At 47.2% G+C, this 13,197-nt stretch overlaps 2 protein-coding genes across 2 annotated transcripts; one reads left to right on the forward strand and one right to left on the reverse strand.

Annotated features, from left to right (window-relative positions):
* Positions 1-101: 101 nt before the first annotated feature.
* On the reverse strand, positions 102-2,111 carry UBB (ubiquitin B). The gene is made up of 2 exons (XM_074922871.1): positions 2,035-2,111; positions 102-1,414 (listed from the first exon to the last, which is right to left on the reverse strand). The coding sequence occupies exon 2, from the start codon at positions 1,406-1,408 to the stop codon at positions 263-265; it is 1,146 nt and encodes a 381-aa protein (XP_074778972.1). The 5' UTR covers positions 1,409-1,414; positions 2,035-2,111; the 3' UTR covers positions 102-262.
* A 7,017-nt stretch (positions 2,112-9,128) lies between these two features.
* CENPV (centromere protein V) lies at positions 9,129-12,579 on the forward strand. The gene is made up of 5 exons (XM_074922690.1): positions 9,129-9,411; positions 10,452-10,550; positions 11,392-11,461; positions 11,833-11,947; positions 12,310-12,579. The coding sequence occupies exons 1-5, from the start codon at positions 9,161-9,163 to the stop codon at positions 12,432-12,434; spliced, it is 660 nt and encodes a 219-aa protein (XP_074778791.1). The 5' UTR covers positions 9,129-9,160; the 3' UTR covers positions 12,435-12,579.
* The last annotated feature ends 618 nt before the right edge of the window (positions 12,580-13,197 follow it).

Here is a 13,197-nt window from a genome sequence, read left to right on the forward strand (position 1 = left end):
ATACATCTAAAGAGGCTTAGGCTGCCATGGAAGAAAGCCAAAGTAAGCACATCACCTAAATTACACCAGTTTTACTAGCTTGAACCGAGACAGACTACCAGTTGTAATGTGCAACAGAAAACTTTATTAGCATTTCAACAGACAGTTGTTCAGCAGTTACTAAGCTTGCATTAACCTTGTATTTAACTTAAGACACTGCAGAACTACAGTGCAAACACAACTGCTGTTAGCAATCTTGTTGTCAAGCAAGATGCACAATAACTTAACAACCACCCCTCAGGCGCAGCACAAGATGCAGGGTGGATTCCTTCTGGATGTTGTAGTCAGAGAGGGTGCGGCCATCTTCCAGCTGCTTGCCAGCAAAGATCAGCCTCTGCTGATCGGGGGGAATGCCTTCCTTGTCCTGGATCTTGGCCTTCACGTTCTCAATGGTGTCACTGGGCTCAACCTCGAGGGTGATGGTCTTACCCGTCAGGGTCTTCACAAAGATCTGCATGCCACCCCTCAGGCGCAGCACAAGATGCAGGGTGGATTCCTTCTGGATGTTGTAGTCGGACAGGGTGCGGCCATCTTCCAGCTGCTTGCCAGCAAAAATCAGCCTCTGCTGATCGGGGGGAATGCCTTCCTTGTCCTGGATCTTGGCCTTCACGTTCTCAATAGTGTCACTGGGCTCAACCTCGAGGGTGATGGTCTTACCCGTCAGGGTCTTCACAAAGATCTGCATGCCACCCCTCAGGCGCAGCACAAGATGCAGGGTGGATTCCTTCTGGATGTTGTAGTCAGACAGAGTGCGGCCATCTTCCAGCTGCTTGCCAGCAAAGATCAGCCTCTGCTGATCGGGGGGAATGCCTTCCTTGTCCTGGATCTTGGCCTTCACATTCTCAATAGTGTCACTAGGTTCAACCTCGAGGGTGATGGTCTTACCCGTCAGGGTCTTCACAAAGATCTGCATGCCACCCCTCAGGCGCAGCACAAGATGCAGGGTGGATTCCTTCTGGATGTTGTAGTCAGAGAGGGTGCGGCCATCTTCCAGCTGCTTGCCAGCAAAGATCAGCCTCTGCTGATCGGGGGGAATGCCTTCTTTGTCCTGGATCTTGGCCTTCACGTTCTCAATGGTGTCACTGGGCTCAACCTCGAGGGTGATGGTCTTACCCGTCAGGGTCTTCACAAAGATCTGCATGCCACCTCTCAGGCGCAGCACAAGATGCAGGGTGGATTCCTTCTGGATGTTGTAGTCAGACAGAGTGCGGCCATCTTCCAGCTGCTTGCCAGCAAAGATCAGCCTCTGCTGATCAGGGGGAATGCCTTCCTTGTCCTGGATCTTGGCCTTCACATTTTCAATGGTGTCACTGGGCTCAACCTCGAGGGTGATGGTCTTGCCAGTCAGGGTCTTCACAAAGATCTGCATATTGAACTGCAAAACACACAGAAATTTCAGCTTTAGCTACTTGAACTACAGTATTCAATGACTTCTAAAGAAAGGTATTACTGCTGCTATTTCACACTATAAAAATACCAACTACAATTTTTATTCTGTGTTCTTTTAATAGTGTTTTCTACAACCACTCTCCAACTCTGTTAACAAAACCCCTTCCTGAGGCTCGGTACGCTATGTTCCTGTAACAGGCTCCTTACGTCGCCTCTCGCCAGTCGGCTCCTCAACCCCCCCCTTCCCCTCCGCCCCTGCAGCACTGCGGCAGCGGGACCTCCCGGTGCCCATCTGCAACAAGAGCACCGCGCTGCTCCCCCCGCGGCCCTGACTCCGCAACCTGCTTCCGGGGAAGACGAGCACAGCCTCCGCCATTTTCACCGCAACGCTTCCTCCTTTCTCCTAAACGAAGCGCTTTTATTCCCGCCCACCCCAATTCTCAACGACGTGATTCGGAACAAAACGAGACTCGGCACAATTCCTCCCCCTCCCACAAAAACTACTGCCCGACAAGCACCCACCCCCGCCTTAAGGCTTGCCGTCCAGAAAAATCACCCCGTTTTCCCCCCCTCCAAGCCCAAAAACTCCCGCACCGATCAACTCACGTCTCCGGCCCTGCCGTTCGCGCCGCGGTAGCTCAGCACTCCCTCCCGGTGGCTGTGATCTGCCCGGTGACGCAGCCCCACCCGTATTTATACGATTTTTAACCAGCTAGGCCCCTCCCCCGTACACCGCAATGTCCATCCGCCTCCCAAAGTAGTCCCAAGTAAAAAAGCACTGCTGTACAAAATACTCACCTTTTTCCCTCTTCAGTCTCCTTTGAGAGGAAAAAGATGTCCTAGAGTCTTAGTGTGGGGCCTCAGAGCCTTACAAATATTTCCGTTTCTGGGGGAGCGGATGGATCTGGCGGCACGGTGAAGCGGTTACCGGGCAGAACAAGCAGCTCGGCATTGATTGGTGCAGCGTTCAGAAGACCGGGTGCTGATTGGTTGATCCGGGGGGGAAGCTGGAGAAGGGCGGGGGGGCAGCTGTGAGGAAAGCTCTGGAAAATTCGGAGGCTGCTCGGCGCTGATTGGTGCGCGGTGAGGTCAGCGCTGTTGCTAGGGGGGAGCTGCCTCGCGGAGGCAGACTTGGGTGGGGAGGGGCTGCGCGCATGCGCGTTAGCGCTGCCGCACTGCCCGGCGCGGTGGGGGCGGGAGGGGCTGGGGAGGGGAGGGCGCCGGGGCCGGCATAGAGGCGGGCATCGGTCCGCTATTGAAGCCCTGTCTCATCCCCAGGCAGTGCTGAGCGGAACGTGCCCCAGGGAACGAGGGGTTACCCCTGGTGCCAGCTTTTCGCTGATTCACACAGACGCCAGCACATCTGACCGATCCCCTTCCCTGGGAGGGCCTGAGGCGTTCATGGCAGAGCCTGTAATAGTCCGTAGGGTTAGTCCTGTCTGTGGCTGTGAGGAGAAGCCGGGAAGAGCAGAAGCGAGCCAGCAAAGCTGGAAAAACATGTTAGAACCTTGGCAAGTGTTGGTGGCCCTGGGGCATCAGGCCCGCTGCAGGTGAGCGTGCCCCTCGTCATGTGGCCCATTTCCTGCGCAGCCCTTTGAATCCATTTCAGCTGGCTGACAGCTTAATTCGTTAATGTGAGGTTGCAAAACAACCGCTTTGATGAAGTGCTGACATTTGAAATTCAAAGGGCTGTTTACTTGCCTTCAGAACAGAAAGCTTTGATCGGGTTATGGAGAACTTCCTTCCGTGGCCTGATGTGGAGATGTGTTTCGTGTTAATTAAGCCTCATTATACCTTTCAGACTGGCTCTTAACTCCTATCTGGAGTACACAAAATCCCAAAAAGTTTTTATGTGGTAGTGTTTTATCAGCTGCTGGCTCTTTCAGGGAAGCCAGATAAACTTGCTGTTAAACCCTCCACTCACAGAGAGTGGGCACATACGGAAATGGCAAGATTCAGTATGGAGTTACTCTATTTCCCTCTAAAAAAACCCCAACAAACCCACCAAAAAACCACCATAACAACAAAACCCTTTTGCTTTCCTTTCCCCTAACAGGGCTTGTGTCTGCTAGCACCTCCTGGTTTACAGTTAAAAGAAATCACCCAACAGTAATTGTTCACAATGTAAAAGCAGGAAGAGAGAAAATTTTGTGACTGGAAAGTTCAGAGACAGCTCCATGGCAATAACCAACCTTGGAAATACTACTCAGTGACATAAATCCAGGACAAAGGGCAGATTTAGGCAATATCACATTTGTTTTCTTTATGCTGTCGGTTTTGCTCAGTGTTTCCAGTAGGTTCGTTTTGTTTGCGTGGTGCCAGGGTGACTAAACGTTTGCTCCAAGGTGGGCCTGTGTGTGCCGTATATCCCAGGCATCGCTCCAGGAACTGTGTCCCTCAGCCAAACAACATCACGGAGTCCTGTGAGGAAGGCCATGAGTAACTAATATTTACAAACGTGAAAGGCCACATCTGTTAAACTGGAGATTAACCAGAGGATAATCTAAAGACTGGACTGTGTTTGAGAGCTTCAGATTTGTATTAAGGCTTTTAGTGTGCATGTCTTTGGTTTTTAATGTCTGTCGAGATGGAGAAGGAGAAATTTCTGTCATCGTTTTTCCTTTCTGTGTAAACCAGAAAACACAGGAGCCCTCCCTCCCTTATTTTTTTCTAAGTATGGTTAAATCCTATGACTAATCTGCTTTCCTTATTGTCGCTTGGTTTCTGTTTAACTATTTAAATCAACAGATCAGAATAAAGTCCCAACAAGATCCCTCTACGGTGAGTAGTTCTTTAAATACCTTGTTACTAATGGCTCCTGAAAAATTCATTCTTCAGGGAAATGACGTTACCCAAAGCAAGCACAGGCAGCAACATGCTGACATCAAATGCAGACTCGATTTTAAAAACAATTATGGATTAAATTAATCAATTCCATGCAAAACACCTCACTGTTTTCCTCAGTTATCCCTTTGTCAAAAGAGAAAAACAAAAGAGTCAGGCTTTGTGCACACAAGTCCAGGGCCTAGCAGAATTAAACTAATCTCCATCGCCTACAGGCAAGGTACTCTGCACAGGCCACCATTAGCATTTTGCAGGCCACACTGACTGGATTAATTTAATTCTCCTAACTATTAATCTGCAGTAGCAGAGCCACCTCTTTTGTTTGGGCGGGGGGGGAGTGTGGGCTGAATACAGAGAGCTTCTTAAATACCTCATTTCCTGTGCCTTGGCTTTTTCTGTGTGGTACACACTTCATATCTACGTAGGTTCTTTATACTGCTTCAATGATAATTATTATCAAGTTGAATGGTACTTCTTTTTAAAGTCAGAATGCAGTGTTTATATATTGTGGGCCAGATTCTGCCTCATTTTCACACATTACATGTACAGAACAATTTCCCAAGCTGGAAGGTATGGCTTTGTGATGCCATTTTACTGAATTTCAGCTTTACCTCAGAATTTCTTTAGAAAATATTTTACTACCTGAATTTGATACAGACAAAGGAGATCTGTTTATTCTTAAATGTGTGGTAGCTGTTGTGGTTGGACAAAGTATATATATTTAACATGTATGCCTCCCTTCCTCCAGTAGCTCTTGGTGAATAAGTATCATCAAGCAGCTGACTGACCTATATATAAATAAATGCAAAGCTGAAAAACCCAGAAATCTACGTCTTGTGACTGGCCTGACTGCACAGGTGGTTCCAGCTTTTGCCAGGGCACGGGGCCTGCAGTTGGGAACATGTTTGTTCTTTCCAAGTGGTTGCAAAAGTAGGTCACTGGGCAGTAGTACAAAGCAACCTACTTTCAGAAGAGAAGAATCTGGAGCTAAAGAAATGTTTCCAGTGAATCTGTACATTCTAGAACACAAGCTGTGCCTGTTTTTTATGTACACTAATGTCCTAGCAACAGCGTAATGTCAAATGATTATCTTTAGTTACAGGGGTTTAACTTGGGACAGCCAGACAGTCAGGTGATTTGAGTATGTGTAGCAAGTTTAGTACTGTTCCTTTGTTCAGATAAAAATAGGGCTACTTGCCACAGGGAAGAAACAATTCCTATCTCATAATATTATTCACACTTACCTCAGGTCTCTCTCACTGTGTATGACACAGGATAATTATATTTACCTGTTTACAGTTGTGGAGATAAATATTTTCTCCTCGAACCTGTAACACTGCAGTAAGGCCCAGCCTTTGCTGAAGTTCCAGCCACAGAACAAACAGAGCTGTGGCACGTTACTGCTTGTCCTTGCACTGTCAAGCTCAAGTGTTACAAAAATAGTGAGTCACAATTCAAAGTACTGTGAGAGTGACTGTAATATTATGAAATTACCAAAAAAAGACAACAATCTTAGTTGGTTTTTAAGGCTTATGCTAAAAATACCTTAAACAAACAAAGCTTTTAATAAGCTACCAACTTCAGGAGCTGAAAGCTTAAGAAAAACAAATGGATACCCAGATTTGTAGTAAAAAGAGGAAAGTGAGCAATACTCCGTCTGCCTGTTTGTTTAAAGTATATTTTGACTTTGCAGGACACGTGGGATACAGCTTTAAAATCTGTCCTGCCACAATAAACAGGCTTGGGCAGGTATTTCTCTGTAGGTCTAAATGACCCAGAGGAACATGTGGCAATTCACCGTGCGTCTGATGTGAGGAGACTTCTAAAGGGCATTTTATAAAGACGCCATCAGTCTAAAATCACAGGTTTGTGTCTGTTATGCCAGTGAAAGCAACAATTAATAACTAGGTCTATTCTAAAAATTACTTGTCTGCATCTTTTCAGTCTGCCTCCTGCCTGTGTGTCTTTTGGATCTGATCCAAGCTGCACTGCAGTGAAGGAGCTCTCTTTGTTCACATTCTCTCTGCTGCGTCTAAGCCGATTTAGCATGTGGTTTCTGGGGTGAGGTTTTTCAGCAGGATAGCAGAGAAGTACCTTGAAAAACAGAAAGACAGATGAAGTAAGTCCTACAATGCTGTTCAGCATTATTAATATGTTTCAGTAGAACCCGTCCAACAGTGAACAAAGCCGAGTACTCTCAAGGCTGTTCTGACGGCCTTCATCCACTGGCCCGGAGGTGATACCTCCCGCCTTTTGTTTTCAGATCCAGCTTGGATCCCTTCATGGTGAGGAGAATATCCAGGATGCTCCCCCCTTCACAACAGCAAGACTAAAATCCAAGCACTGACATTTTCCTCCCCTGCATAAACAATGTAGTTTTAACTACCTCAGCTCTTTTAAGCGTGGTGTTATCTATACACTACTTCTAGTTCCTTGCTTATTAGATAAAAAGCAGCCACAGTTCTTAATTCTCTTTAATCCACAAACATGTAGCTGCTTTCATTGCTGCTTTTGCGATGAAAATTCCCTCACAGACAGAATCTCAATGTGGGCTGCAAGCCAGGTCTGCAGAGCTGAGTCACTGTTATACAAGCGGAGCTGAGATGGCACAGAAAAACACCTTTGTACTTTAACATTAAAACATGTCAGCTGTTGAACTTCGAATATCACAAGACACCTAAAGAGAGCAAACGGTGATTTAATGGACTTTTTCTCTCGTCCATCCCATCATCTTTCTGAATAATTCTTCCTTCTCCATTTTGTCTCAGGAATTTAAGAGCAAAAGCATTCTTCATCAAGCTGTTGGCTTCTACCAAAGTTTGGCAAACATTGCATTAGATTTGGAAGTAATGTACCAGTGAAAGCTGTTAACGCTTTGGGCACTGGGAAACCCCTGCCACCCAGGTACACTGACAATACAGTACACAACCACTGAAACTTAGGGCTTGCAAATCAGACGCAGAGAAATTTACCATCAGCCAGAGATCCACTATAAAGCTCCTGAATTGATTATTTATGCGAGACCCAGTTTTGAGCTTTAAGAGTCCTTTGCAATAAAATGTGAAACAAATGAAACAGAAGGAAGAATTTCTTTACTATAGCCTTCTGAAAGAAAACTGTGTTTTGTTCTTCCATTGTTGTCTTCCAGTTCTTTATCTTGAAACGTCACAGGGGAACAGCATTCAGCTTCTCAAAATGCTTTCTGAAGTTAAAATATGCTGAACTAATTGTGGAGGGGCACAGAGAGGAGGAGGTCATTTGTGTGAACTTATTGCTAACAAGCTCCTAAAATATGTTCTGGCTTTCAGTTCAGTGCAGTTAACTGTTTTTAGAAAAGGACAGACCATGGAGGCTGAAAACCTGTGACTGCTGCTGGCCGTACCCCGCACTGAAGGCAAATGAATCTGAGCTGCAGAACGCTCAGGCTCAGTTTCAGTTCGTGATCTCCAGTTTCACCTCAGTGACTTTTCCTCCCAGAATATAAGGTGACTAACATGAAATCTAGTGTGACTAAAGGTACGGGAGTGGCTCAGATCAGGAGCTACAGATGAACATGCTGGCGTGGGCCAGAATTTGTCACATATGGTGTATAAAAATGGTTCCATTAGGATGAGTAACCAGTACAGAGGTTCCCATGAGGAATAACAGGAAACTGTAACTCAGTGCCCTTTCCTATCATCAGAGAAGAGAGGTGCTGAGCCACCGGATTGTTATGCAAGTCCTGGTATGTGCCGTCTCAGGAGGCAGCCCACACACTGTAGCTGCATGTTTTTAAAGCTGTTTTCCAGACCAGAGAGTGCTGATAGCTGTTTCATCATTGTCCAGTTGCTTTGCTATATTCCTGGCTGAGTCGTGACCCTTTGCTGCCTCTTCTACCCCACAACAGACTGTCAGCTCGCTTGTTTACATCTTTCCCTGTTCCCTTTCTTGAGAAGAGCAAGACATTAAGTCCTGTTAAAAACACAAATTATTGATTATAACTCAAACAAAATAAATCTCCAGTCCTGCAACACTGGGTACAGCGATTCATCCTTGGAGAAATTTTATTTTCCCCCAACCAAATGTAACTCCGACACCTACAAGTTTTGTACTTCTCCCCTGCATTAGTTTTACTTGAGAAACTGCACTGTTTTTCTGATGTTCAAGAATAACCTTTTCTAAGACTTTTACCACTAGAGGGGTACTTTCACATTTTCCTAAGCTTTTATTTATTTTATTTTTTTTTTAAAAAAAGGTATGTACTATCTTGATTGTTTTTCTTTTTAAGACTTTGGTGAGAGAATTTGGAGAAAGTTGTTTAGTGGGGATCATGTTAGAAGCCATTTCTCTGCAAGGCTGCTATAATGATTTTAAACCTGAGAAAGGACTAAATACGCTCCGGAAGGTGCACCCTGCTGCACTGCAGTATTGTTAAACAGCATTTTTGTTCCGAAATGAGCCTGGGTGCATAGCAGGGGTGTGAAACAACAGACTTCTAATAGCACCTCAGGTCTGCAAAGCACCTTGACATCCTCCAGCACGTCAGGCATCATACGTTTATAATTAAAGGAAGCTCCTCATGCCAGTGCTTGCGGATAACCGGCATTTCTGCCATCACAAGGGGTTTTACACGGAAGAGGCCAGCCTGCTTTCCTTCGGGGCACACGGGCTAACAGCGTGGGGCGTGAATTTTCCGTGACTCCCCGTTTTGCTCGCTCACGGTGCCCACCTCCCCTCCGCCGTCCCCCGTTACAGCGGGCAGAGGGGGCCGATGCCGACAGCGGAGCTTCCTTAGAAACCGGCCCCGGTGCGTCGTTATCCCCGCTGCCCCCGGCCTCCCCCCACCCCGGGACACCCCCCGGTGCCGGCGTCGCGGCGCCCCCTGGCGGTGGCGGTGCAGCGGCGGCGCATGGGGCGAGCCACGGCGGGCAGCGCTCGGCGGTCCCGGCGGGGCAGCGCGGCCGCCACCTCCCCCGCGGGCGGGAGCCGCCGGGGCCGGGGGAAGAAGGCGGCCGGACCCCCGGGAGGGCCGGGGGCGCAGGCACAGCCCCCCGGCCCCGGCGCCTTCGAGCTGGGGGCGCAGAGCGGGCGCTGGGCCGCCTTCCAGGAGCGGCACGGGCTGAGCTGCGAGGAGGCGGCGCGGCTGCTGCTGGACGCCTAGTGAGTACGGGGCCGGGGCGGCTCTTCCCGCAGCTTCTCCAGGCTGAGCCCTGCCCTGCCCGGCGGCTCCTTCCCCCGGTAGATCCTCGGCCTCTTGGCAGCACTTGCACTAAACACGGGCTTCGGGAGAGCTGCGGAGAAAGGCGGGGGGACGGGGGTGGGGGGTGACCCCCCCGGCACGCACCACGGCTAAAGCGGCTTTTTATGCTCAGGGTGCCTCTGTTTTAGGGCTCTCCCGTTAAAAATGCCCTTGGGGGCATGGTGCGGGAGCAGCGAGGCTCCGCTTCTCAATCTCCACCCCCTTCTGGGCTCGCTGTTTCCAGCACACAGCACATCATCGCTGGGCTGCCATCAGTGACCGGCCGTGGGAATGAAAATCTGAAAGGAAAAGGTTTTTCCTTTGCTTTTGACCTAGCATGGGGATTCTGCCCAGCTGCTATGGAAGCGTCCGGGGGGGAGAGGGAGAAGCACAAGCTCCGAAATTCCTTGATCATGAAGTTCCTCTGTAATGACAGTACAAAATAAAAGGCATTTCAAGTATTACGTAGAATCCACTTGTCTTTGCTTTTCCCAGCTTTTAAATGGAGGAATATGAGTAGTGCTGGAGCAGCTGCAGGAAAATTGTGAGAAAATTCAGTTGCCAATTCCTAGGGGGTTGTCTTGTTACACCACCACTCCTCTTTACCTACGACCCTCCCGACCCTGTAGCCTGGGTCAGCATTTTGACCTGGACTGTGGCAGCGGTGCACGTGTTTTGTACTGCACATGGAGTGTGCTTTCCTTGAACTGTCGCTCTTCTTTCCTTTTCACCATTTTAATTAAACTAGAAAAGCAATTGCTGTGGAGGACAAAGGCCGTTCTCTACCTCCCTCTGGCAATTTTTATTAAAAGATACTTGAGTGATACATTTTCTAGTGTTCTGCATGTGCCCAAAGCAGAACTGAATAATGTAGTATATAGCCTTACTGTTTTCTTGGGAAAAAAAAAAAAAAAAGAAAAAGAGTATGGTCGCAAAACCTCCATGTTGTCTCTCTCTCCAGTGAATACAGAGGTTTGGTCAAGCACACAGGAGGCTGTCACTGTGGAGCCGTCCGCTTTGAGGTCTGGGCTTCAGCAGATCTGCATGTTTTTAACTGCAAGTGAGTTGATTTTTTTGTTCCTTATTCTCATAGATGAATATAAGCTTGTACGCTTTTCCAATCGATCAATACCTTAGAGCTAAAAGAAGATGGCACAACTGCAGAACATCCTCCGAGCTGTTTCCATAGGGTACAGCCCTAACTATGTCCTGATCCAACATGGTTTCAGTGCTGGTGATTTCAGGTGCTGCTTCTTCGGGCAGGACTTAAGGTCTCACATCCATGCTCACGCAGAAAGTGTCAGGAGAGATGTAGTGAGTACGGGTGCTCACCCATCTGTTTATGTTTCCTCTAAGTGCAGGGTGCTCAAAGCACATCAATCCTTTTTTAACTGGGTCTTCTCAAGTGAATGTTACACCTCTGACCACACGTGCTTCAAACTACCACACTGTCCAATTTCAATAGTGATCCCCCTTTGCCTGTAACTAGTTTGCTTCTAGCTCACGGGTAAACTTCTGAACCCTACTTTCTTGTTTGCAAGGTAATTAATGTTGGCAAAATTGGCAAAGTCTGGTCTGAAAGATTAAATGGATTTCTCGGGGCTAGATTTTTGTCCTAGTTACGTCTGTTGAGAGTTGTATATGTGAAGAAAAAAATGGCATATAACGTTTGGTGTAGGAGAATACCTTCTCAGTGTACCTGTGCAGGGTCAGTCTGTTCCACGGGTGTGCTTTGCCAAACACCACTGACACCCCGAGTCCGCTTTTGCTGCTTACCTCTGTGACCAGGAGCCATTTTAACTGTCAGTGGAATTTCTGTTGTCAAGAGGTCCATGCTAGATCTGATTGCTGTACTACAACTTGTCCGCTGCTTCTAGAAAGGTCTTCTTTTTCTTTTACAGTTGCAGCATTTGCACAAAGAAACAGAACAGACATTTCATTGTCCCAGCGTCGCGTTTCAAGCTGCTGAAGGTAGAGTAAGAATGCAGTAAGAGCAGTGTAATCCAGTGTTATCCTCAAAAATGCAAGTGGCAGCCAGTTTTCTATCCTAAATTTGCCTGTTAGGGGAAATGGCTGTATTTTATGCCGTTTGGTGTGGGTGTGTTAGTGCATCTTACTTAGTGAGCTGACATTAGAGCTCTTGGAGTTCTCAGGCTTGACTGTTATGGACACATGTATGTACAATGCACAGGGGTCCATAAAAGGAGCATGAATGCAGAACTATCTCAAGTAAAAACATGAAGGTCATATTTTAAATTTTACAGTTCTTAGCTACAGGCCCATAGAAAGTAATAAGTACACCTGTTTATGTGGAAAACTTGTATTGCTTTTCATTTGCCTAGGGTGCTGATAATTTGACAACATACACCTTCAACACACACCGTGCCCAGCACACATTCTGCAAGACCTGTGGTGTACAGAGCTTTTATACTCCTCGTTCTAATCCAGATGGTTATGGTAGGTAGAAAGAGTGAGCTGTGGTAACCAAAGTTAACCAGCAAGCAAACCTTGGATAAAGACTCCATTGGATGCTGACGTGACAGCAGTGAGCAGCAGGTGTCTTAATGAGTTTGTTCCTAACGTGCTAAACATCTGGAACTGCAGTGTAAACCTGTAGCTCCTGCATAAGAAAGAGCCTTACCTGCGATGTGTGGGCTTTTGTCCATGCCAGGTTTCTCCCCTAGGCTCCCCAGCCTCACAGCAATAGCTGGACTGAGCATTTGCCTTTCCCTGAGAATGCCCCATCCACAGCGTGGTGCAGGCCTCTCCCACACTTTATCTGTGACAAGCAGGTTTCTGTGTGCTCTGTCTTTCTCCAGGAATAGCTCCCCATTGTCTGGATGATGGCACGGTGCAGACCATTGTCACAGAGGATATCAATGGCAAGGAGTGGGAGAAGGCAGTGAAGGAACACAGGACCATCAGAGACATGTCAAAACCCTGAGACACCCTTCCAGCAGCGGAACTTGGAGCACTGCTGTGGAACTGTAGTCTGGGCTTTCCTGGGTGAGGGTTGGTAAAATCAATCTCTACATTATTGTTACTTTTTCACTGTTTCTTAAATAAATCTTTCTATGCTGCCTGTCCCATTCATTTGTGACTTTCAGTTTTCAAACTACCTCTGTTCCATAAACCACCCCAGGGCTGCTATTTTGGTACTTTGCCCTCAGCTGTGCTAATGTTTAAATCACAATAAACAGAGCAAAGTACCAAAAAAACCCTAATCTTTGCTTGTATGGGTATTTCCTGTGTTTCAAGTCTGGCGTATAAAAATGTCCTATATAAGATAATCTCTTGCTTAGGACTAACTTAACACTGTTTCTTCTCCACTGACTTCAATAAATTGATCATGGATTTAAAGTTGAAGGGGATCTGGAAAAGCTTAGCAGGCTCAAGTTCGGTAAAGCATTTACACGGGTGCTTAAAGAGAGGGGTCACCAAAGTTGTTCATGTGATTAAGTACTGTTTTGCTTAGGCCTGGACTTACTCATGATCTTAAGGCTGAGTAGGCATATGCTGAGGCACTGACTCATGACCAGGGAACAGAGTTCAACACTCTCATACTCTTACGTACTTCAGTATAACCAGGAACTCGTTTGCTGTCTTTGGGAGGGGGATGTGCTCTCAGCAACAGACCAGGATCGGGCAATTTGGGCTCTGATCTTGACTGTGCAGTGACTAGTGGTGTAAATCCAGGAAAGATGCCT

This window comes from Athene noctua, chromosome 19 (assembly GCF_965140245.1).
Source record: "Athene noctua chromosome 19, bAthNoc1.hap1.1, whole genome shotgun sequence".
In the NCBI taxonomy this organism is placed as follows: domain Eukaryota; kingdom Metazoa; phylum Chordata; class Aves; order Strigiformes; family Strigidae; genus Athene; species Athene noctua.